Source organism: Neoarius graeffei, chromosome 23, assembly GCF_027579695.1.
Source record: "Neoarius graeffei isolate fNeoGra1 chromosome 23, fNeoGra1.pri, whole genome shotgun sequence".
In the NCBI taxonomy this organism is placed as follows: Eukaryota; Metazoa; Chordata; class Actinopteri; order Siluriformes; family Ariidae; genus Neoarius; species Neoarius graeffei.
Genome location: NC_083591.1, coordinates 39,484,704 through 39,511,252, shown reverse-complemented (window position 1 = coordinate 39,511,252; position 26,549 = coordinate 39,484,704). Strand labels below are relative to the sequence as shown.

Sequence of the window (26,549 nt, the reverse complement as noted above, 5' to 3'; positions counted from 1 at the left end):
TTCTGCTTGTATGTTCTTCTTGGGCTTGTGTGGATTTCCTTCGAGTGCTCCAGTTTCCTCCCACAGCCCAAAGATATATGAATTAGGTCAACTGGCTACTCTAAATTGCCCATAGGTGTGAATACCTGTCTGTCTCTGTTAGCCCCATGATAGATTGGCAACCTATCCAGGGCAGGGGCGTCACTAGGAATTAAGCTTTACTGGGGCACTGCCCCCCCGACACACACACACAAAATGCCCCCCCGCACAACGCACCTTAATGTTCCTGTCCCCAACCTATGCAAAGTGGATAATTCTCATGCTCTCGTGGATGAAGTTATGCGAGGAATAGGTCAACGAGACGGAAAACACATCCCAGTCCCCAAAAAATTTATTGTTGGCACTTGGGCTTTTAATGCATGCTGATGCTAAACATGTCACCTCAACTCTCACGATTCACGAACTTAGCTGGTTAGTTATGACTGACTAGCACATAGCCTACAACCTTAATCTTACCTCTCTCACCCTCCTCCTCATCTGTCACTGTTTCCCTGCCCCTGTCTCTGCTTCGTGAGAATAATTGTCTGATATCCATCTGGAAAAGTAATTTAATATCGTTTAATTCGATGTAGTTTAATGGGTTTGTTAGAATATGGTTTGCTTAGTTTTGTTGCAAAAACTTCGCACTACCTTAACTCATCCAGAGCCCATTCTCTGACTCATCCAAAGAGTAGACTCATCTCTCCAGTAGGCTAAATGAACTCATGGCACGCCGCACGCACACTATGTTTACAGTGAGAATCTCCCAGACCAATCAGAAAATTAGTTAGAAAGAAGAGGCGATAGAAGTTTGAAACACGCTCTGTCCTACCACTTACAGTAGATAAATGATCTGCCAAAGAAACTAGTTTGTTATGAAAATCTTTCAACATTTTCTTACTGGGACACAGCTGATTTTTACTGGGGCACGTGCCCCAGTAAAAAAGGCCTAGTGACGCCCCTGATCCAGGGTGTAACCTGCCTCTGACCCAATGTACAGTGGTGCTTGAAAGTTTGTGAACCCTTCAGAATTTTCTATATTTTGGCATAAATATGACCTAAAACATCACCAGATTTTCACACAAGTCCTAAAAGTAGATAAAGAGAACCCAGTTAAACAAATGAGACAAAAATATTATACTTGGTCATTTATTTATTGAGGAAAATGATCCAATATTACATATCTGTGAGTGGCAAAAGTATGTGAACCTCTAGGATTAGCAGTTAATTTGAAGGTGAAATTAGAGTCAGGTGTTTTCAATCAATGGGATGACAATCAGGTGTGAGTGGGCACCCTGTTTTATTTAAAGAACAGGGATCTATCAAAGTCTGATCTTCACAACACGTTTGTGGAAGTGTATCATGGCACGAACAAAGGAGATTTCTGAGGACCTCAGAAAAAGTGTTGTTGATGCTCATCAGGCTGGAAAAGGTTACAAAACCATCTCTAAAGAGTTTGGACTCCACCAATCCACAGTCAGATAGATTGTGTACAAATGGAGGAAATTCAAGACCATTGTTACCCTCCCCAGGATTGGTAGACCAACAAAGATCACTCCAAGAGCAAGGCAATGTAATAGTCGGCGAGGTCACAAAGGACCCCAGGGTAACTTCTAAGCAACTGAAGGCCTCTCTCACATTGGCTAATGTTAATGTTCATGAGTCCACCATCAGGAGAACACTGAACAACAATGCTGTGCATGGCAGGGTTGCAAGGAGAAAGCCACTGCTCTCCAAAAAGAACACTGCTGCTCATCTGCAGTTTGCTAAAGATCACGTGGACAAGCCAGAAGGCGACTGGAAAAATGTTTTGTGGACGGATGAGACCAAAATAGAACTTATGGTTTAAATGAGAAGCGTTATGTTTGGAGAAAGGAAAACACTACGTTCCAGCATAAGAACCTTATCCCATCTGTGAAACATGGTGGTGGTAGTATCATGGTTTGGGCCCATTTTGCTGCATCTGGGCCAGGACGGCTTGCCATCGTTGATGGAACAATGAATTCTGAATTGCACCAGTGAATTCTAAAGGAAAATGTCAGGACATCTGTCCATGAACTGAATCTCAAGAGAAGGTGGGTCATGCAGCAAGACAACGACCCTAAGCACACAAGTCGTTCTACCAAAGAATGGTTAAAGAAGAATAAAGTTCATGTTTTGGAATGGCCAAGTCAAAGTCCTGACCTTAATCCAATCGAAATGTTGTGGAAGGACCTGAAGTGAGCAGTTCATGTAAGGAAACCTACCAACATCCCAGAGTTGAAGCTGTTCTGTATGGAGGAATGGGCTAAAATTCCTCCAAGCCGGTGAGCAGGACTGATCAACAGTTACTGGAAACGTTTAGTTGCAGTTATTGCTGCACAAGGGGGTCACACCAGATACTGAAAGCAAAGGCTCACATACTTTTGCCACTCACAGATATGTAATATTGGATCATTTTCCTCAATAAATAAATGACCAAGTATAATATTTTTGTCTCATTTGTTTACCTAGGTTCTCTTTATCTACTTTTAGGACTTGTGTGAAAATCTGATGTTTTAGATCATATTTATGCAGAAATATAGACAATTCTGAAGGGTTCACAAACTTTCAAGCACCACTGTAAACTGAGATTGACTCCAGCTTCATCCGCAATCCTTAGTTGTATAAGCAAAACAATGGATGAGTGGATGGATGCGTCACCGCCGCCATCTAGCGGTCATTTTGCACAAAATGCTATATTTAGACACGACAGATTCAAGTTGCTGACTGAGTCAGAATAAAATGAGGTTATCAACTGACCTGTTTTTTTTTTTAATACAGCATACACAGTTGAGTGCAAAAACTTGCACCTGCTCTTCCTCCACAGTTTCAAATGTGAAAACTATTGGTGCATTCTGCAGTGCAACACACCAAACCAGCAAGGGGGGGATTTGATCAGAAGACGACAGTGTATCAGCACAGGCAGAGTTCTAACAGGTAAATAAAGAAGAATGGTTAAATAGTGGCCTGAAAACATCAAAATAGAGATGATAGGAGTAAATATTATAACTCTGAGAACCCAAAAGTTGCTCAAAGGATACACAAAGAGGACAGAGGCTAAACTTGGACTTATAAGTCCCATCCATCCATTATCTGTAACCGCTTATCCTGTTCTACAGGGTCACAGGCGGGGTATACCCTGGACAAGTCGCCAGGTCATCGCAGGGCTGACACAGAGACAAACAACCATTCACATCTATGGTCAATTTAGAGTCACCAATTAGCCTAGCCTGCATGCCTTTGGACTGTGGGGGAAACCGAAGCACCCGGAGGAAACCCACATAGACACAGGGAGAACATGCGAACTCCACACAGAAAGGCCCTCGCCGGCCGCTGGGCTCAAACCCAGGACCTTCTTGCTGTGAGGCGACAGTGCTAACCACTACACCACCGTGCCACGGACTTAAAAGAACTCGTATCATGTTGCTTTTTCTCACACCTAATACTTTACCATGCACATTCTGTTCTAAGGGTGTGCAAACTTTTGTATTGCTGCCACACCAGGGAAAAAAAAAAATCAGTACCACGTAATAATGTGAAAAGTTTATAACAATATATTTTTCACATTATAACAATATATTTACACATTATTACGTGAAACTTTTCATGTTATAACATAATTTGGTTTCATGTTATAACCTGATAATTTGGTATCACATTATAACATGATGACTTTAAACTCATGTTTGTGGATGGCACTGTGGCCTCATGGCAAGAAGGTTCTAGGTTCGAGCCTAGTGGCCAACAGGGACCTTTCTGTGTGGAGTTTGCATGTTCTTTCCATGTTTGCGTGGGTTTCCTCTGGGTGCTCTGGTTTCCCCTGCAGCTCCCCCATAAATCACTACACACATCAACAGTCTCCTGTTAGTGATTTTGGGGACATGACAGTGTGTAACAGTAAAGTCACTGAATATTTTTCCCAATAAAAATTCCCCACAATTATGCAAAAGCACAATCCCCCCCCCCCCCCCCCCCAAAAAAAAAAAACTTTTGTAGTATAACCAACAGGAGACTGTCGATGTGTGCAGTGATTCTGGTGACACTACAGTGAATGTGAGTGAAGTTACTGAATATTTTTGTAGCATCTCTTTTCAGTCTTGCACTTTTTGGACAGTCCCTGCACACTCGTCTCACAGCCGGCTGTACAGAGAGACCAATGTTATTTGTCTAGCTCAGAGAGTAGCTCATTTTGATGAAAGTTAGTTTATAGCTCGTTGTCTACCTTGGTACAGTAGGAAAGAGGCGTCTATTGTGTTTTAACAACATTTTACTTCAAAGTTATTGAACTGGGAAGTTTTACTCTGTGAATATATTTCCAACTTTACCACAGTTCAACCCAAGCATGAAATATAACTTGATTAAATCATGCAAGTGACCCAAGGCTCAGCAGCGGCTACACTTCCTGAGAGTCCTCAGGAAGTGTAGCCGCTGCTGAGCCTTGGGTCACTTACATGATTGTCATGTAGGTGAGAGTACTCAGGAAGTACAACCTAAACTCCAACCTGCTGCTGACCTTCTACCGCTCATCCATCGAGAGCCTGCTGACGTACTGTATTACAGTATGGTACGGCAGCTGCACTGCTGTAGACAGGGAGAGGCTCCAGAGGGTAGTTAAGGCAGCACAGAAGATCACTGGCTGCCCTCTCCCCTCCCTGATGGACATTTACACCTCCCGCTGCCTTAGCAGAGCTAAGAATATTATCAAGGACAGCTCCCACCCTGGCTTTGATCTGTTCGACCTGTTGCCCTCAGGGAGGCGCTACAGGTGCATCAGGACAAAGACAAATTGATTAAAAAACAGCTTCTTTCCAAAAGCCATAACCACCCTGAACTTGGATATGCTCTGACTTTATAGTCTATTTATTTTACTATTTACTAATTTATAATGTGCAGTACTTTATAAGGTGACTCTCTCTATGCAATACTTTTATAATGTGCAATACCTCACTCCATAATGTGAAACGCAACACATTCACCTCAGGACTGTGCACCTTACACACAGCACATACAACTCAGGACTGTGCACCTTACACACAGCACATACTCCTCAAGTCTGTGCACCTTACCTTGCAATACTTCATAATGTGTAATATTTTATCTTATAATGTGACTCTCTCGTGCAATAATTTATGTGACTGTCTCTGTGCAATACTTTATATGTGCAATACCTCACTCCATAATGTATAACACAACACATACACCTCAGACTGTGCACCTTCCCCCCCTTCCCCTCTCTCTCTCTCTCTCTCTCCACGCTGTTTGCACTGTTATTGGAGATGCTTTAATCTCATTGTACATGTGTATAGTGACAAAAAAGGCATTCTATTCTATTCTATATTACCCAGTTTATTCTCCAGACACCTCATTCAAACCATAGATTGAAACAAGTTTAAAGTCGTCACGTTATAACGTGATACCAAATTATCACATTTGTCACATCATGCTTTCCTTGTCACCTGCTGTTCTGGTATTTTTCCACTCATCTCCACTCTGCCAGTAAGCCACAACCATCTCGTCAGCCAGTTTTGTTCACCTGAAACTCATCTGCATCAAGCCAGTATACGGTATATGCTTCTCCTGCCTGCCAGATTGTTGTTTGTGCTCCCATGCAAGACTCTCCAGCACTCTTCACTGGACTGATCTTCTGTTGCTGACCCTGTCTGTTTCTGACCCTCCTGCCTCATCTCTGTCCTAGTAAATGCCTCAGCCTTCTGTCCCCAACCATGAGTTCTGCCTCAGTACCTCCAGGTTTCTGTCTGCCTGTCCCCATGGCTGTTGAGTGTTCTGCTGCTACTACTTCACAAAGCAAGTTTCCCATCTAACAAATTGAACTTTGCTGTAGTCCTCCTGTTACCCTTCATACTCACCATTATCAGCAATAAAGGTCATTACCAACTCTACCTGTGGTGTTTTGTGCTGCAACTGGATTCAACCTCCACCCCTGACAGTACAATCTGGCCTGACATGGATCCGGTACACACCTCATCACCACAGACCTGCTTTGAAAGGATTGAGGGCATCCTACAGCAATACGAAGCATTAATGGCTGCCATCACTGCAGAAGTAAGACAGTCCACTGATGCCCAAGCACAGGCAATCACAGTGTTAGCAACCCAGATGCAGCAGCTAATGACCACCTTAACCCTGCTAGCTGTCAAGGCTCCTTCCCCAGCACAGCCGGCTCCTGCACCCTCTACCTAGTAATGCTCCCAACCCCTGGGTTGGGACGTCGGAGCATTATTCTGGGGATCCCAAAACTTGTGGTCCCTTTTTGACAAACTGCCCCTTGTTGTTCCACCTGCAACCCCACACATTTGCCTCTGAAGAAACCAAGGTAGCCTTCACCATCAACTGTCTGATGGGGAGAGCTAGCTTACGGGGAACCATCGAGTGGGAGAGATGAACTCCCACCTGTGCCTCCTTCCAGTCATTTTCTGAGGAGCTCCACAAGGTTTTTGGCATGGGGGCTGTCTGTTCCAATGCAGCATGGGGCTTGGTGAGCATGCACCAGGGGAACCAGATCATGGCAAACTTTTCTCCTTAGACTTTTGCACCAAAGCTCGCCAGAGTGACTGGAATCCCTCAGCCCTCCGCGACACTTTTCTCCACAGTCTGGCAGACTACAACAAAGATAAACTGGTGTTGTATGATCTGTACTGTCTGTTTGTGCTAGTTGTTTTTGCACTGTCCTTGTTGTTTGCACTTTATGTTGTATGTAGTTTATTGTCTGCAATGTTTGCACTCACGCACTTTATGATATGTAGATTTGTAGTTTTGTGACATTTAATATAGTACCATGGTCCTGGAGAAATGTTGCTTCATTTTAACTGTGTACTGTACCAACTGTTTATGGTTGAAATGAGACACACAAAAAAACTTGACATAAACGTAGTGCCTTGATCAGTCAGGATTTCTTTTGGAATCCCGACTCAGGAGAAAATGCGGAAGAGTGCCTCTGCAACACTACATGCAGAGATATTGTGAAGAGGCACTACTTCCGGGTATCGCGTTGCATAATCCACTATGGCTAATACAAAATGATCCCCTCATGCAGATTGATCTAATGGCCTGACGAGATCCATGCCAATTCTTTCAAAAGGGATCTTAATTAATGGTAACAGGCGCAGTGGCGCTTTTGGTGTGGTCACAGGATTTACCAGCTGGCATTCGCAACAAGCCACACACCACCTGTAGACATCAGTGCGAATCCGTGGCCAATAGTAATGAACCATGAGAGAATTTAATGTTTTATTCTGACCCAAGTACCCAGCCACAGGATTATGATTGGCCACATGGAATAAAAGTTCCCTACAGCTCTTCGGGACCAACAACTGTCGTCTTTTCCTTAGTTTGAGTGTCTTGTGTCACTCGATATAACCTATACTTAATAACACAAAAATACGGAAAGGAAAGCACAACGTTAGGTTGGAGGGTTTGGCCATCAATTACTTTCACTTGGTCAAAAGCATGTCTCTGAGATTTGTCACGTGTCTGTTCCAATGGAAAATTCCCTAAGGGATTCCCCAGAGAGAGAGAGAGAGAGAGAGAGAGAGAGAGAGAGCACAAGAGTGATCGAGAGAGGGGAGGGCCCTCTCCATGTCCTCAAGATGTGGAGATGATGCAGACGACCCTGGGACTGCCTCCCCAGCTAACGTTGCAACGGGATTCCCATGACGTACTACTGCAGGACCCACCTGCTACTAATTGTTTAACATTTTAAACCCAGGCCAATCTGTTTCCAGGATAAATGGATGGGTGAGGCTTGGACTAACCGCCACCTCCACACTATGCTTTTCTCCCCAGAACTGAACAGTGACCGGCGTTAGCAGATATCTGTGAATGTAAGGTGTATGCATGGTGACCTTCACCAATTATGCATTTCCCAGTGGTTTGATTACAACCAGAATCCACTGTAGGTGCAGTCCCTTTAAGAACTACATTTCCCATCAGCCAACTTCCACGTTGACCTACGTCACGCCTGGGCAGGATTTCCTACGTCACATCCTCCATGAAGCCATAAGTAACTGAGCAACGCTTCCTTCTTCCTCTTTTGGCACCGCGAATTCAACACGGACACAAGGAGGCCCGCTCACCAGAGACATCTGCTTTGCAAGTAAGAATTCAGGGTGTTTTCGTTTGCCACTGGCCATGGTAGAACTCCAGAATTGTGCGATCTCTCTCGGTTGAGTTACAACTGGTTTTTGTTTGTCTATTGTCAGTAATGTTACAAGACTGCCGCCCAAGCAGTTTAATTAAAAGTTAGAAGCGACCAGATCCCTTCTAACTAAAAGTGCTGTGCACATTGTTTGATCAGAGACTTCTTTTCATCACGAACGACCACGCGTTGGACCAAGAAATTCTCTGTGCTTCACGGAGGCCTCCACAAGTCTCGGAACATCTTCTCATAATCTTGTGTAGAGGCGAGATACTGAAGTAAGATTGGCATTTGGGCAAAAAGACTAGTCTTAGGAATTAGTTTTATTAAATAGTGTGAATTTAAACTCAGGAACGGTTTAATTGTTTACACTGTAGACACGCAGTGTGTTGAATTGATGATTGTTCTATTTTGTTTTGATCTCTCAATTGTTTGATAGGTTTTGCATGCTCTCTTTTCCTTTCTAATACTTTAATTTCATCATTACCCATATTTTGACCTCATCAAGATTTCAGTGGATTTAGGAATGTTATAAGCTAGTGAATTAGCAAATCTGAGCTAACCCTTTGTTCTCAAACCCCACGTGGTGACACCCCCCCCCTTTGTTCTCCTCAAATCCCACGTGGTGACCCCCACACCTTAGCTAGCATTCCTTTGTCTTAGCTAGCATCCCAAGCTAGTCCTCTGTTTAGGCCACACACACACACACACCTTTTGTTCTTAACCCCACGAGGTAGAATTCTTTGGCCTTAGCTAGCAACACAAGGCTAATCTTTGTCTCCACACGTGGCCACACACCCACAAACACATCTTAGCTAGCAACCAAAGCTAACTCTCTTCTTTTGTACTACTTAGAAACATGTGGTCACCTCCCCCACACACAAACACACGCTCATCAAGTATATGACCATATCATATTTGAATGTATTTCAATTGCTAATATTTAATTTTTATCACACACACACACACACGCTCAAGTATATGACCATATCATATTTGTATATAATGATCCCAACTGCTATTATTCATTTTTATCTTTGTTATAATAAATTCAATTATTATTGAAACTGTGTGTTTATTCACTGTACCAATATTTTTGAAGCCATCCAATCTCAAAAGAATTCCAAGGTGCATATGAGCTATGTAATACGGTAAGTGATCATAATTTGGAATATACCATAATTTAGCTGTTTGGTAATTTATTATTAAGCACCAAAATTAATGGTATTAATTAATTAGACTGATTTAATGAGACTGATTTAATGAGATTGATCACTTAATTACCAATTGCATCTACACCACCAAAGCCAGATGTGTACCCCCTTGAATACTCTCAGAGATTCTGTACATTCCCACTTGATTAGGGGAAGCCTGTGGTGCATCAGGAATGCGAATCATTAGCCCTGCCTCCTTGCAGAAGTGCTGATTCCGGAAAAGCCCTGGCTTCCCACCGCGCCGACAGCCCTGCCCAGGCTTGTTCCCAGTTTGTCACAGTCCGATCCAGTCCATCCATGCCTTAGACTGTGGGACTTCCATGCCGGCTCCAGGACAGGAATTCAGTCCTGCCTTGCTGAAGGCCATTTCCTGAAGCAGCACTCCCACACCTGCTACCACTCCTCTCCCATCAGCCAGGGCTTTTTAAGAACTGTTTGGAGCTACTCCATTTTCCAGACTGTCTCTTGTAGACTTTCCTCATCTCGCTACAGCTCATTGGTATCGTGTCTTCTTGATTCCCCCTGCCTAACGTGACCAGATGTCCCGGTTTGACCGGGACAGTCCCGATTTTGAGTTGCGTGTCCCCAGTCCCGACAAAGGTCCGTCGGGACGCTGAAATGTTCCGGTTTACACCAAACACTAACAAACTGTCCCGGTTACAGCGATCATATATAGCCAACAAGATGTCAATAAAGCTTCTAGCAATTCAGCATCAATGTACGTGTGTGCACAATCAACCTTACAATGTATCTATTTGTACAATGTTGCAATATAGAGGCCGCGTTATAACATTTTTTTCACTAGCGGCTGCCAACTACTACGCGACAATGCTGAAGAGAAAATGTTCATTTTCAAAAGATTTGCAGGTTGCTTACCCCTTTCTCCAAGAAGTCCAGGGTGCTGAACATGAAGCTTACTGCACACACTGCAAGTGCTCCTTCTCCATTGCTCATGGTGGTAGTGCTGATGTTAAAGATCACCTCAAAACAGCGAAGCACAAGTGGTGGGTAGAGGCAGGGGCTAGCAGTGTGGCCACTTACCTCAGTAAAGTTAGTGCTGGCAGTGCTGAACTCAAACAAGCTGCTGAGGAGGGTACTTTTGCCTATCATTTGGTGAACCACAACCAAAGTTTCAGGTCTATGGACTACACCGTGGGCCTGATAAGGAAGTTTTACGATGAACGCTTCACTTGTGCACGAACCAAGGCCGAAGCAATCATGACAAATATCATCTCACCCCATGCCATGGATCTGTTAAAGGCAGACCTAGAAGTGGTTCATCACGTCTCGGTGGCTATCGATGCATCCAATCACAAAGCGGTGAAGCTTACTCCCATCATGATCCACTACTTCAAGGATACAGAGGGGGTGCAGGTGAAAATCCTGGAATTCACATCAGTTCCAGGTGAGACATCCAACATTCTTGTTGGGGAGGTCAGTCGCAGTCGCCAAGCTTTTAACCTGCTTGACAAAGTTGTTGGGTTCTGTGTTGACAACACCAACATCAACTTTGGTGCGAGAGCTAGGGCTGGCGTGAACAACTTTTTTTTTTTTCAAATTAAACAAGGCCTCCACCAATTAGTTAGTGGGAGTGGGCTGTGCTGCACACATCGCTCACAATGCTCTCCAAACTGCTGCAGATACCCTTCCCTGTGACATCGAGAGCTTTATTGTGAAAGTTTTTGGACATTTCCACATCTTTACTGTCCGAACTGAGCAATTAAAAAAGTTCTACAACTTTGTTGAGCTCGAGTACGCAACAATCCTTGGGACAAGTAAGATGCGGTGGCTGTCCCAAGGTCCGACTGTCGAAAGAGTGCTGAAGGTTTATCCTGCACTGCAGTCCTACTTCGCCTCTCAAGACAGACCACCTGTGGCGATCGCTGAATTCTTACACAACCCGCTTAATGAGGCCTGGATGTGGTTTCTGCACAATCAGCTGTCGTCGTTCAACGATACCGTCAAGGCGCTGGAGAGGCAGAAAAACACAGCCGCGCACTTGGCCCATCACCTGCGTAACCTGCAAGGCAAGGCAAGTTTATTTATATAGCGCATTTCATACACAGTGGCAGTTCAATGTGCTTTACAGAGGTAAGAGCAAAACAGTAAACAATAGAAAATAAAATTACATAAAATAAAGGGGGAAGAAGAGAGAAAATAATAAGAATTAAACAATAGTAGAAATAAAATAATAAAATGAAGTAAAAGTTCAGTAAAAACAGCAGAATAAAATAGAATAAAAGTCAAGTTTAAAACATGCAGAGACTGTAAAAGTTAAGTAAAGTTTAAAACATGTAAAGATGATTATATTTATCAGTTAGCAGAAAGCATCTGAAAACAGCTTGGTCTTTAGTCTAGATTTGAAGCTGCCAACAGCAGGAGCATTTTTAATGTCCTCTGGGAGTTGGTTCCATAGCTGTACTGCATAGTAGCTAAAAGCTGCTTCACCACACTTTGTTTTAACAACAGGCTTTACCAGTAAATTTTGCTGCTGCGATCTGGTAGATCTGATTGGGTTAGGCCGCTGCAACATATCAGAGAGGTAATTGGGCCCTGTACCATTTAGAGATTTGTACACCAGCAACAATGCTTTAAAGTCAATTCTGTAGCTTACTGGAAGCCAGTGAAGGGACCTTAGAATTGGAGTAATGTGCTCTCTTCTTTTTGTTCGTGTGAGAACCCTAGCCGCTGCATTTTGAACCAGCTGAAGTCGTTTGATGGTCTTTTTTTGGCAGGCCTGTGAAAAGGCCATTGCAGTAATCAACCCTACTAGAGATGAAGGCATGTATAAGTTTTCCCAGATCATTTTTTGACATAAGTCCTCTTAGTTTGGAAATGTTTTTTAGGTGATAAAATGCCGATTTAGTGGCAAACTAAATCGTAGGCAAACTGCAGGAGAGAAAGTTGGCTGTGTTCACAGGTCTCAAGGTAAGCGTGAAAGCCCAAAGACACCTGGCCCCCTGCAGGAAAATAGCTTGCCTGCGACCCTGTAGAACAGGATAAAGCGGCAAGAGATGAGATGAGATGAGATGAGATGAGGCCCACACTATACCATCTTTGTACACAATACAGTAATGAAATCAAATTGAAGGCTGAGCAGTTAAAATAAAAGAGGAAAATGATCAGGGAGGGGCGGCACGGTGGTGTAGTGGTTAGCGCTGTCGCCTCACAGCAAGAAGGTCCTGGGTTCGAGCCCCGGGGCCGGCGAGGGCCTTTCTGTGTGGAGTTTGCATGTTCTCCCCGTGTCCGCGTGGGTTTCCTCCGGGTGCTCCGGTTTCCCCCACAGTCCAAAGACATGCAGGTTAGGTTAACTGGTGACTCTAAATTGACCATAGGTGTGAATGGTTGTCTGTGTCTATGTGTCAGCCCTGTGATGACCTGGCGACTTGTCCAGGGTGTACCCCGGCTTTTGCCCGTAGTCAGCTGGGATAGGCTCCAGCTTGCCTGCGACCCTGTAGAAGGATAAAGCGGCTAGAGATAATGAGATGAGATGATCAGGGAGTAAAGGCTAAGGAAAAAAAGATGCTCATTCATGTTTTATTCCTTACTTAATTTAACTTTTTTTGTTACTTGTATAAAGAAACATCTGTGAAACATCACATTTTAATACCAATTACACTAAAACGTAAGCCTAATTAAAAAAAAAAAAGTTTAAAAATGTAATTGTTGTCTTAATTCTGTCATGGCAATCAGTTAAAGGGAATAATTACATGTACTGTATTACCTTCACCAAATTTGTTGAAGGTTCTGTTTTTGCATTCATTTATCTGTTCCCAACATAACTCCAAGTAGTGAATGGATTTTGATGAAATTTTGAGGAAAGGTGAGCCATGGGCCAAAGAACAATTTATCAGATTTTGACGCAAATCTGGATATGTATACAAACATCTGGATATTCTAATATGTGGCTTGGCAGAGGTATGGATTCCATTGAGTGCCCTTCTAGCTCCATGATAAACTAATATCTCAAGAACTGAGGAAGAAAAGTATTAGATATACAGTAAATCAACTTTATTGAAAAATCCCTTTCATTTCAATAAATATGAGAAAAATGAACAGTGATACACAAACTCTTTGTACAAACAGTAGCACCATGCACGTTCATTACACAAACCAGTAATGACAACCAGTCTAGTATTCAACCTGGAGCACCAACACAAAAAATTCACTACAGAAACACCGTACACACTGTTCTGAGCAGTAACTTACACTTCTGACACTTCTTCACTGATATTATTTTGTAACCTAACAGAAAATGATCTTACCTGCTGCAGCTGCTGACAAAATGCATCAAATGAAATTAGAAAATTTAACGGCTGTCTTTAGAACACGCAAGAATTTTATAACATTAATGGCAGTTAAATGAGAAGAATATCAGCACATTTATTACTGTACAGCTGCAGCTCGTGCTTCTCTGTAAATCAGAAATCCACCATGAGACAACATTGTCTCTCTGCATAATCCACCTATCTACCAGGAAGCACCATTAGTCTGGAGAAACACTGATTCTTGGCTCAGTTGATATCCCTGTGGTCAATCCTCATTGTCCTTCTTGAAGAATCATCTCCAAAGGCAGAAGACTTTCCTGGATCTTTTTGCTCAGCTTGATAATGATGCGCCACGGAAATAAGATCAAATGTCTAGGAGCAGTGACTGTCAAAGGCACAAAGGCAGTGGCAGAATCAGACAACCAGGGGATGAGGCCATGCTGCTGATCGGCTGAGGAAAAGCAGGAAGTCAGTCCTGACTGGTGCGTCTCTTCTCCAGCTTCTGTTTGAGCTCCTCTGTGAAAGCTGCTGGAATATGACGAGTGAGTCAGGTTCAAATTCCTTTTGAAAGATTGTATTCAACTTTCAAATACTTAAACCATACTTACAAGTATAAAAATGTAGTCACATAATAATAAGCCTTTATTGTTATCCTACTACAGACAAACATTAGGAGTAGCAGGGAAAACTGTGGCCAGTATAACCAAAAGACAGGATCACAGTTTGATCAAAAATAAATTTACGTTTCAGATTTTTACATTTATTCACCCATAATGCATTCTTGTTGCTAATACAGAAATATTTTCATTCACGTTTCTATTGGGGCTCCATGTAAAAAGCCACCATTTTCAAACTTGTCTTCAGGTATATTTAATTTGATAATTAACCACTCTAACACACAGTAAGGTTGAATCCCAAATTACTCACTAAATAGGATACACTAACATGCTCAGTAAATAGGGTACACTATAATGTCATTATAGAACCTACATGGCATTTTATATAATATGGACATGAATGTTTCACTGGGAAATACGTCACTTTTCAAAACAAGCTACATCCAAGACATGGAGATCTAAATCCGTGACATATATGTCACTCATGAGGAAATCAAATTGTTTTGATAAATTTGGGTACTTTTTGTTTGTGAATGAGTCTATATAATAAAAAGAAAAAAAAAATCACACGTTGGCTTGAAGATATGAAGTTCATCTTCTTGTGTTGAAAAACTTGCATTTTTCATATGAAATACATCGAGGACCTGAGTGACATATTTAAATAATATTGGCTGGCATTGAGTGGTATATCAGATATATTCCATTCAGCTAGCATGATATTAAACTCATCTTCGACTCGTTCAATATCATGCTAGCTGAATGGAATAGATCTGATATACCACTTAACACCAGCCAATATTATTACTGTATACATACACATGCTCTTCACATCAGCATTCTTGAAGGCCAGCGCTAGCTTACCCTCGAGTCGGCACCATCAGTGCAGCAGTGAAGTCACCCTTCTAGCTGGTGTAGTGTTCATCAGTAGTGTTAGTGAATGCTAATAAAGCAGTCAAGCCAGTGCTATCAAGAGCAAGTAGCATAGGCTAACGACCGAGAAACTAAGATTTCTGTCTCCAGACCCTTCTTCCACGCATGCTTATGACAGTATTTTTCACTCATACTTATTAATTTCCCTGAGTAATTTACTTTGTTACTTTTAAAGTCAACATCAACAACCACACACAACGGAGCGACCTGGCAGCCTGCCACTAATCCCTTGCAAAATCCTTTGCCCTGGTTTTTTTTTTTTTTGGTGTGTCTGGCTAAGTTTTGGTTGAACCGAAGTCCCAGCTCTAATAGTAACGGTTCATCACTGCTTGTAAATATGCGTGAAGAATATCTAAGTTTTGGTAGCCTTTTGGGTGTTCAACACAGCTTTCTCTTTTCCAGCAAAGAAATGCTTCTGCGTATGTGCAGCAGGAAACTCTCTCACTGAATATCTGCATCAGCTCAGACGTCTGATGTCATGCTGTCTTGACAACCATGCAATTTTGTAAACCATATTCAATGCTCATTTTCTGCTGGGGAGAGTGACTAATACACGTAGGATAAGCGATATGCTCACAAGATTGCATGCTATCGAACCAAATGAGTGAAACCTACTAGAAGGGAATAGAATACGTTTTTATTCCATGGAAAAACGGTCCTGTATGTATAATAATTTCCGATATTTCACTCCAACGATGTCACTCCCAACGTTTTCCCACTGTCTAGACACATGTCAAAATGGCAAAGTGGTTCAAAATTAAAATTCTTTTGATTAACTTGCGTTTATTGGTGTGGATGTGTCCATGTAAAGAACATTACATGATGGCGCGAAGATATGAAGATTGTCTTCATGCTTCGCTCACTCGTGATGTACAGATTCACCACCTGAAGATAAACTTCATATCATGTGGAAAAAATAAAAATAAAAATAAAAATATATATATATATATATATATATATATATATATATAAATTAAAAACACACACACGCACAGTTATTCCACAAAATCAAGTCGTATAAGAGCAGATAGCCGAGTGGGTTTTAAGCCATGTACAAGATTGAGTGGAATAACTGTTTTATTCTATCCACATTCACTGGATTTTGAGAAACAGAGCATTTTTATTTTTTGCAAATTTGATCAATAAAAACTTTATACAAAACGTCCAACAAAATCATTTCCACTTAGAATGTAAACAAACCGGCTAAATTACCATAGCAATTTGTGAAATATGCTATAATAATAATTCTTGAAAAAAGATCCGTTCTTACAATCAAATACTTTTATTCCATATTTTGTTGTTTTTTTTTTGGTTTGTATTTTTTTGGGTTTTCTTCTTCTTTAGGGTTTTTTGGTGGTTGGCAAACCAACTAGTAAATATGATTAAAATGTATTATTACACGGCTTATTTGAATACTTGATTCTGATTGGTCAATTACGGCATTCTACATTGTGTTGCTATGGGCCACGTCATTAGCGGAAACAAAGTAATTTTGAAATCAATACTTTGCGTCAACTTTTTGATTTCTTTATTAAGAAGCCATGTAATAAGCACAATAATATACATAGAGCCGGTCATTATTGTAAAATAAACACTTTCAGGGTGATTCGAGACCTCTCCACTTTGTGTCGTTGTCCTGCATCAGTAGCCTGGGCCCGCCCATCCTAAGCGTGACGCAACACGAGGGCCTGTTGCGAGCTTAGTTTGGCCAGGCAAGCTATCTACAGCTCTTCCAAGCTCCCGAAAAATCGGGAACCAATCAACTTTGAGCATCTCCAACGGCCCTGGGTAGAGGCGTGTTCAAGGCACTGACGTAGTAGAACTGCGACCGGAAGCCATAGATTGTTTACAGAATCTATGCCGGAAGCGCTTCATTCACGCTTCCGCATCTATTACGCATAGATGCTGTATTGAAAGCATTTAACGGGAAGTTCTCATTGAAAACGGAGCAAAGAGCAGCCCTGGAGGTATTTATTGAAAGGAAGGACGTTTTCGCCTTGCTCCCGACCGGCTGCGGTAAGAGTTTAATCTACCAGTTAGCCCCATCGCGTTGCATACGTCAGAGGAAAGAGTGATGTGATTGGTTTAAGCTTTGTCACAGCCTTTTTTGGCTTCGACCAGTAGCAAACTGAGGCATTTCAGGGAGGCGGGTCAACCACGGGCTCTGGGAAACGGTTGGGCTTAATATCTTGGCCAGACCAATAGCTCGTAGAGCTTTGTCGCGTTAGCCAGACTACTGCATCAGTCTGTCTGGGTTTGTTTTGCAATAATGACCAGCTTGCTGTACATTACCCTTTACTTACAGTACCAGTCAAAAGTTTGGACACACCTTTTAATTCAATGTTTTTTCTTTATTTGTATTAATTAAAAGACACTTCATGTCTTAAAGTAATGATGGTTGTCATTTCTCTTTACTTAGTTAAGCGGTTCTTGACAATATGGATTACTACAGTTGTGGAATAGGGCTATTTACTGTATTTTTATTATTTACTGTTTGATGATAAACACATAAAGGCAAGAAATTACACGAATTAGCTTTTGACGAAGCACACTGGTTAATTGAAAAGTATTCCAGGTGACTACCTCATGAAGCTGGTTAACAGTGGCGTGCACAGACATTTTGGGGGGCAAGTGCTCTGGGGGGAAAAAAGGGCACTTTTTTGCGCATGTGGAACACCTTATTATAAAAGTCTGAGATTTAACCCTCCTCTTGTGTTCATAATCATATCAAAGTTTTGGGTATTTTCCTGTAGTTCCATCTTTAAAAAGTCTGAAAGTCTGATCTTCCCGTCACTGACTTGAGTCTCAAGACTGTGTTTATTCACAGATTTCCGTGAGATCATCTTAAAATTTGTAACGAAATATACACACTCAATGGGCTCAACGGAGCTCTCCTTTATTTGCATAACGGCGTGCATACTAGCATAACGTGATATTCTTAATCATGTTATAAAAACAGGTCGGAATTGATGGAGAGTGGGGTTGCCTCAATGGTTTAGGCTACATTTAAAATGTTGTTCAGTTTGTTTCTCCATATGGAAAGGGAGCAAATAAGCTGGCAAAGGCTGCCATGTGCAGTTGTTTCTGTATGCGACGGGCTACTTCACGACAAAATAATTACAGCTTGGGCTTAGAGGGCAAACAATACATTTTCACTCGATTCATGTGTTACCTGGCTGGTGGGGCAGGGGAAGAGCTGACTGACTGCCCGATGTGTTGTCTGCGCTACGACAAGGCCGTGGCTTCCAGGACGCTATGCTGCTGCAACCTCACATTGAATGCACTGCACGCTTGTTCACGTGACAGAGCAAGAGAGACAGAGGTCCGGTGTGTGCGCGGAGGGGGCACACATCGGGACATTATTTTCACACACGCTTTTAATGCCGCGGCTTTTCTAAAAGATCATGTCGACACTTGGCCTCAGTAAACTGTAAAAAAAAAAAATTCAAAAGGGCACTTTTTTGGACAGAGGGCAGAGGGGCAAGTGCTTGAGCACCACCTCGTGTCTATCTGTGCACGCCACTGCTGGTTAAGATAATGCCAGTAGTGTGCAAAGTGTCATCAAGATAAACGCTGGATAGTTTGAAGAATCCAAAATATGAAAACACTGGGTTTTTTTTTTAACACTTTTTTCCTTTACCACATAATTCCATATCTGCTCCGTATATTATTTAATAGTTTTGATGTCTTCAGTATTGTTCTACAATTTAGAAAATAGTCAAATACAGAAAAAACTATGAATGGGTAGGGGTGTACAAACTTTTGACTGGTACTGTATAACAGTGAAATTTGTTCTGACAGCTCTAAATGTGTACATGCATACATATGCAGTAAAGCTGATTGTGTAAGGGGTCTGTGTGTTCTTGTATGCAGGGCCGGATTAACATGGCCAGGGGCCCCTAGGCTACAAGTTGCTGTAGCGTAGCCCCCCCCCCCGGCCACCACCATCTTATCCCATCTACCTGTAAAGAACTGTCTATTTTCTACATTTTAAAGTTTTTTTTTCATTATTAAACTTTGTACAGCTGGGCCAGCAAAACAGAACACCAAAAACTATAAAGGTTTAGATTGACAACAACTTATCACAACTTATGCAACTGTCAACTGAATGTGCCTGTAGGCCTTTTAGGCAACTGAACCTCTCAAGTACACGATGAAGAGGCTATAATGAAAGGCAATAAAGACAAAGTAAACAAACTAATGATCAACAACCAGTATCATTCTTAAAAGTTTGTCCTCCTAGCTTTTCTTGTAGAAAAGTCATCAATTAGACTTGAAAAATCCAATGAACGGAGAATGTCACTTTCAAGAGACATTAGAGACAGGTGATTCAATCTGCATTGGCCCATGGTGGATCTCAGTCTACTTTTAACCAATCCCAGTTTAGAAAAAGACCGCTCTCCACTGGCATTAGTCACAGGCAAAGTCAGAAAGAGTCGTAGGGCAATGTCAACATTTGGGAACACCAGCAGCAAGTTCCTCGTTCTCAAAACTTGCAGAAGAGATCTAGCAGAGGTGCTAGATCTGAGGAACTGAAATGACCAACCTCCACGACAAACTGTTTACAACAGGAAAATCAACAAAGGACTACATTTTGTTCCCCAAGGCAAGATCTACCCACAACATCGATCAGAACTGAATTTGCATGATAAATGAGAGAGGAGATGCAATTCTAATCAGAAGAAAATTTAAGTTGACCTAATTATTAATTTGTTAGCAAAAAATTGACAATACAATGACCAAGTTTTGTGCAGAAGATCTAGTTCTTTCAAATAAAACAATCAGAACCGAAATTCATTGAGAACTGAGGGCGGAGACACGATTTAACTGAAAATAAACAAAGTTGTAAACAAATGGTTGACAACAAGAAAATCAAAAAACAACCAAGTTTTGTTCCCCGAGGGAAGATCTACCCAAAACATCGATCAGAACTGAAATCAGGTGAGAACTGCAAGAGGAGATACAATTCTAATGAGAAGTCAAAAATTCGTCAAGTTGACCTCATTAGCAGTTCGTTAGCAAAAATTTGACGATACAATGACCAAGTGTTGTGCAGAAGGACCAGAATCAGATGAGAAATGAGAGAGGGGAGATAAAATTCTAGTGAGAGGCCTGGAAAATTTGTTAATTTGGCCTAATTACTAAGTCATTAGCAAAAAAATTGATAAAACAAAGACCGAGTTTTGTGCGGAGTTATGAGTTCTTTCAAACAAAACAGTCAGAACAGAACTGTTGGAGGAGATACGATTTAACTGAATTGTGGACGACTGACGGATGATGGACGCCACGCCATGGCAATAACTCCTTGGCCTTATGGCCAGGTGAGCTAATAAATGGATTAAAAAAAACAAAAACAAAAAACAAACAAACAAACAAACAAAAAACATGATGCATTATGAGTGAATAAATTTAAAAAAATAATTATTGGCTTGGGCGGCACGGTGGTGTAGTGGTTAGCGCTGTCGCCTCATAGCAAGAAGGTCCGGGTTCAAGCCCCGGGGCCGACGAGGCCTTTTCTGTGTGGAGTTTGCATGTTCTCCCCATGTCCGCGTGGGTTTCCTCCGGGTGCTCCGGTTTCCCCCACAGTCCAAAGACATGCAGGTTAGGTTAACTGGTGACTCTAAATTGACCGTAGGTGTGAATGTGAGTGTGAATGGTTGTCTGTGTCTATGGCCGAATCACATTTCACCCCTTGGACCAACCCCTTGGCCCTTCCCCTCCATTTTGCGCGTTCACGTGAAGGGGTAGGGGTATCCCAATCCCAGTTAACGCGGAGGGGTAGGGGAAGGGGGAGGGCTTCTGTACCCCTCCAAACGGAGATTTTCCTGGAGCTGACTCCGAACGAAGGGGTTTGAGTGATTTCCCACAATGCCATGCGGATTTCAGCGAGATTTCATGTGGATTTCAGAAAGATGGCGGTTCCCGCGGCGAAAGATTGTCATAAATGTATTTTCTCCATTATTTACGTGTTTTAAGTTGTTATCCAGAGGAAACACGCCGCTTGATTCGCTTTCGAGCTGAGAATGAGCAGCGATTTCTGAAATCCAAGCTGCTGCTAAAAAGCTTTGGGAGTGAGTATTGTTTTCGGTTGCTTTACTGCGTACGTTTTGTTCTGTTATTCTCGCTTTTATTGTTTACATGAGTGTTCTGACACCTCATTCTGTCGGATGTGGTGCACGAAGCGCCAAAGATATCCCATTCAGTGGTGTTAGTTAACAAAACACACCCTGCCAGCAGAGATTTCTGCCTCTGGCTCTGACTGTAGCGGCTGGTCGCAGCCAATGACGCGTCGCGTTTTGCTAACGTAAACGCTGACGGAGGTACGCGATGACGTATGCAATCGTTGAAGGGCTATCCCAATACGTAAGGGTTGAATTTCAAGCCCTATCCCTTGTAGCTCAGTTTCAAGGGGAAGGGCCAAGGGGAAGGCGGAGGGGAAGGCGGAGGGGAAGGGGTAGAAATTAGAATTGGGATTGGGCCTATGTGTCAGCCCTGTGATGACCTGGCGACTTGTCCAGGGTGTACCCCGCCTTTCGCCCGTAGTCAGCTGGGATAGGCTCCAGCTTGCCTGCGACCCTGTAGAAGGATAAAGCGGCTAGAGATAATGAGATGAGATGAATTATTGGCTTTGGAATAGAAGAAATAACACACTTTGGACGAGCTGTTATAGGAAAACTGTGTCATACACCAACTGGCCAAACTCTGTACACAAACATGAGAAATTCTGTGAATGCCAGTTACAAATGAGTTTCTGCTGTTGGCACCTTGCAGTGGGCAACCCTCTTCCTGTAGCTGTGCTCAATACAAAACCACAGGGAGTATATGAGCTTGTAAACTCGCAAAAGTTTCCACACTGTATACTGAGGCCTTATATATGCTTACGTCTACACACTGAATCACACCTCTCTGTCGATGATTATTTTCCTATAACAGAATGCCCCATCATGTTTTATTCCATACTCGGCCATCAGTGTGTATTCTATGTGCACACACTCACTTTGTGTTAGTGGTGAGGGCGAAGGTGAGAGCACCAGTCGTCTCATAGGGCTGGACGGCGAACCTGGAGGGCTTAGCGACCTGTGAGATGGGCTGGGAGATTTAGAGTGAGATCTCAACGTCCATCTCTCTGATCCTGCTCAAAACACACATCACAGAAAAATGGTATAAATAGATCTCCAACACCGACTCTTTGAGAATAGAGAGGTGAGGTGTTCTTGTACCTTTTGGGGGCAGGGAGGGTCCTCTGGGGAAAGTGCTTGTGGGCGCACAGTGTAGTGTTCGCTCTCCGTTTTCATCGTTGGATGAAATGTACGCTAGACAAGGAATGAGGAGTTAATGACCAAGGCTTATTCATTAAATGTGCATGTGTGTTGTGTTAATATACAGTAGTTCCTATAAGGATTCTGCTCCAGCATGGTCATGTTTGTGCATGTTTGCTACTTGGCATACTGATGTAATCTTGGAACAATTCTTTGTGCGTGTGTTAGACATACTGATATTCTCTTCATAAGGCTCCTCTAGTAGAAAAGGCTGAAGCGTCCCGGCAGTTTTATCCACTAGTGCGTTAATAACATCATGAAGGGTAGGACATGGGATCTGCGTGCACGCACACACACACACACACACACACACACACACACACACACACACACACGTTGTTTTCTTCCCTCCAGTCTCAACACTGATCCTTACTTTATTATCTTATCTATCCATTTCTACACCCGTACATACCGGGTTTTCCACATCAATGATGTAACCTCCCTGAGGCTTCTGGGTAACCCGATAGTGTCTGAACACGGAGCTGTTGAACATTCAAATAGCAGAAAGCAGTATGTGAGTGTAACTGACAAGGTAACGGAGTAAAGGACAGTAAGACAGAAAAAAAAAACATGAAAGAGTAACATGGTAAAGGAGACCCTATGAGGAAAAGTATCGGCGTAAAAATAGGAATGCTGTCTAAAATATATTCCGAGATACAGATAGGGATAAAGGTGTTTTAATCCCAGATCATACCCATTAAGGTCTTGTCGCGTGGTCACTGCAAGTGATGTGCCATCTCTGCCTGGTCTCAGCAGCATGTTTCCACAGTCCGGGTGACGCTCTAGCAGAACCTCGGCTTCTGTACGAGAGACAGGCCTGAAACAGCTGCTCCAGAGAGAATACACACAAACAATTAATACATAACATACATAGGCCACACCAATTTAATTAGTCGGTTCTTGGAATCGCCGCTTGAAAAAAATGCAAAATGAAAAAAAAAATAAAATCGAAATCAAACTCCCGCCAACAGAAAAGGTCACGTGACACCAAAAAACCAATCAAATCGCCCCTTTCACTTTAGATAAAGACTTGTGGAAGAAACATGCCTGTGGAGGGGAATCCTACAAAGCCTGTGTTTGTGATTGTTAGGATATTCAGCGAACAGAAGCGTAAAATCTTTGACAGGTATGCTGAAATTCTGTTTACTGGTTTGCCTGTATTGTTTGGTCTATTTCCACCGCTAATTTTACCAGAGCATTTTTTTTTAATTTTATTTTTATTTCGCCCGCTCGCTTCATATTTTTCCTGAAAAAATCCGAGAACCAACTAATTAAATTGGTGTGGCCATAAGTTAAATAGACTGACTGACAAGTGAATATGATAAGAAGTAATAAAACAGAACAGGCTTATTATTCCACTAATTCACTTATTACAGTGGATTATTTTCCTATAGCAGCACATCTGTGGTTGGTTGAAGAGAGCAACTGGACTTGCTTGACGATTCTTGAAAACGTTTCGCCTCTCCTCCGAAAGGCATCCTCAGTTCTGTCTGACTACTAGGGAGTATCCAGTATTTATCCTCTCATGGATCATCATAGAATCTGAATCAGAATGCTGATGGCTGCATTGTGGTGCGGGAGTATGAGAGGACTTCCAGAAAATTGGCAGACATCTTAGCCAGAGTGGATCGTTCATTTTTGTCAGCCTGGAACGACCATCATTGAACAGAGGTGGGTGTCTATGACATCTTATCAGCCGCCCACAATGCAGCCATCAGCATTCTGATTCGGATTCTATGATGATCCATGAGAGGATAAATACTGGATACTCCCTAGTAGTCAGACAGAACTGAGGATGCCTTTCGGAGGAGAGGCGAAACGTTTTCAAGAATCGTCAAGCAAGTCCAGTTGCTCTCTTCAACCAACCACAGATTACTATGTACCTGGACGACTGAGTTTCTTCACAGATATAGCAGCACATCCAAACATCAAGTGTTTTATTATTCATATACAGCGCCCTCTACAATTATTGGCACTTCTCATTAAGATGTGTTCTTAGGCTTCTAATAAATTCATTTTTTAAAAATATTAGGACAACAATGCAAAAAAAGAGTAAAAATCCAACTTTTAATTCAAGTGCATTTATTCAGTGGAAAAAAAAATCCCACATTAAGAAATAATTCTTTTCCATGAAATCATGTCTGCCACAATTACTGGCACCCCTGATGTTAATACTTTGTACAACTCCCTTTTCCCAACAAGACAGCACTTAATATTCTCCTATAACATTTCACAAGATGGGAGAATACAGAGAGGGATATTCGACCATTCCTCTTTGCACAATCTCTCTAATGCCCCTTTTCCACCAAAGCAGTTCCAGGGCTGGTTCGGGGCCAGTGCTTAGTTTGGAACCGGGTTTTCTTTTTCCATTGACAAAGAACTGGTTCTGGGGCCAGAAAAACCGGTTCCAGGCTAGCGCCAACTCTCTGCTGGGCCAGAGGAAAGAACCGCTTACGTCGGGGGGGGAGTTGTTAAGACCAACAACAATAACAAGACCAGGAAAGATCGCCATTTTTAAGCGACGAGAAGAAGCAGCAGCTGTACAAACGCGAAGTCATCCATTATTATTATTGTTGTTGTTGTTGCTGCTTCTTCCGTGTTGTTTTTGCTTCGATATTCGCGCCAAGGTTTATGCAAACGTAGCGACGTAACTGACGTATACAGCGACGTAACTGACGTATACAGCAACGTACAGTAACTGACGTGGCTTCCCTTAGCACCGTGAGCTATGGAAAAGCAAACTGGCTCTCAGCTGGCTCGCAAGTTGAATGAGTTGTGAACCAGCACCAGCTCCGAACCAGCCCTGGAACTGATTTGGTGGAAAAGGGGTATAAATCATCCAGAGTCCTGGGTCCTCTCCTATGCACTCTCCTCTTCAGCTCACCCCACAGGTTTTCAATTGGGTTGAGGTCTGGGGACTGAGATGGCCATGGGAGGAACTTGATTTTGTGTCTGGTGAACCATTTTTGTGTAGATTTGGTCACATGTTTAGGGTCATTATCTTGCTGAAAGACCCAGTGACGACCCATCTTCAGCTTTCGGGCAGAGGCCACCAGATTTTGATTTAAAATGTCCTGGTATTTCAAAGAGTTCATGATGCCATACACCCTAACAAGGTTCCCGGGGCCTTTGGAAGAGAAACAGGCCCATAGCATCACCGATCCTCCCCCATACTTCACAGTGGGCATGAGGTGCTTTTCCGCATACTATCTTTTGTGATGTATTAGAGTGTTTGTTGCCAAAAAGCTCTATCTTGGTCTCATCTGACCAAAGCACATGGTCCCAGTTGAAGTCCCAGTACCGCTTAGTGAACTCCAGACATTTACGTTTATGCTTGCAAGTGAGAAAAGGCTTTTTCCGTGCATGCCTCCCAAACAGCTTGTTGGCATGTAGATAGCGCCTGACGGTTGTTATGGAGACTTTGTGACCCCAAGATGCTACTCTTTGATGCAATTCTCCAACAGTGACCTTTGGAGAACTTTTTACTTCTCTTACCATCCTCTTCACTGTGCGTGATGGCAAGATAAACTTGCATCCTCGTCCAGGCTTGTTTGCCACTGCTCCAGGTGTTTTAAACTTCTTGATGATTCCTCTGACTGTAGATATGGGCAGGTGTAGGCGAGTGGCTATTTTCTTGTAGCCATTGTCTGACTTATGAAGGTTGACACATCTGCCTTACTTGAATGGTGTGTTCTCTTGTCTTTCCCATGTCGAAGAGTGGATAAGAGAAATAGGCCTCTGTGTCACATCATATTTATACCCCAGGGAAACAGGATGTGATGAATTACTAATTAAAAGGTTCCTAGATACTCTAATCAACTTTATAAACTACAGTAAAAATGACAAATGCTTCAATTACATTTATTTTCTAGGAATTATGGGTGCCAATAATTGTAGAACAGGTGATTTTATGAAAAATAATTATTTCTTGGTCAGGGATTTTTTTTTTAAATTCACTTGAGTTAAGGGTTAAAATTTTCTACAATTTTCAGTTGATTATGCTTCTG

At 42.4% G+C, this 26,549-nt stretch overlaps 1 protein-coding gene across 2 annotated transcripts in view; it reads right to left on the bottom strand.

Annotated features, from left to right (window-relative positions):
- Window positions 1-13,436: 13,436 nt before the first annotated feature.
- The window catches only part of stap2a (signal transducing adaptor family member 2a), a 34,641-nt gene continuing 21,528 nt past the window's right edge, over window positions 13,437-26,549 (bottom strand). Inside the window, exons 6-11 of one of the 2 annotated variants that reach the window (XM_060905335.1) lie at window positions 23,237-23,368; window positions 22,955-23,024; window positions 22,717-22,819; window positions 22,444-22,536; window positions 22,221-22,355; window positions 13,437-14,204 (exon numbers count right to left, since the gene is read on the bottom strand). In XM_060905335.1, coding sequence (XP_060761318.1) covers window positions 14,146-14,204; window positions 22,221-22,355; window positions 22,444-22,536; window positions 22,717-22,819; window positions 22,955-23,024; window positions 23,237-23,368 — 592 coding nt within the window. In that variant the 3' untranslated portion in view covers window positions 13,437-14,145. The remainder of the gene's footprint in view (window positions 14,205-22,220; window positions 22,356-22,443; window positions 22,537-22,716; window positions 22,820-22,954; window positions 23,025-23,236; window positions 23,369-26,549) is intronic. The other variant, XM_060905336.1, reaches the window with a different exon arrangement.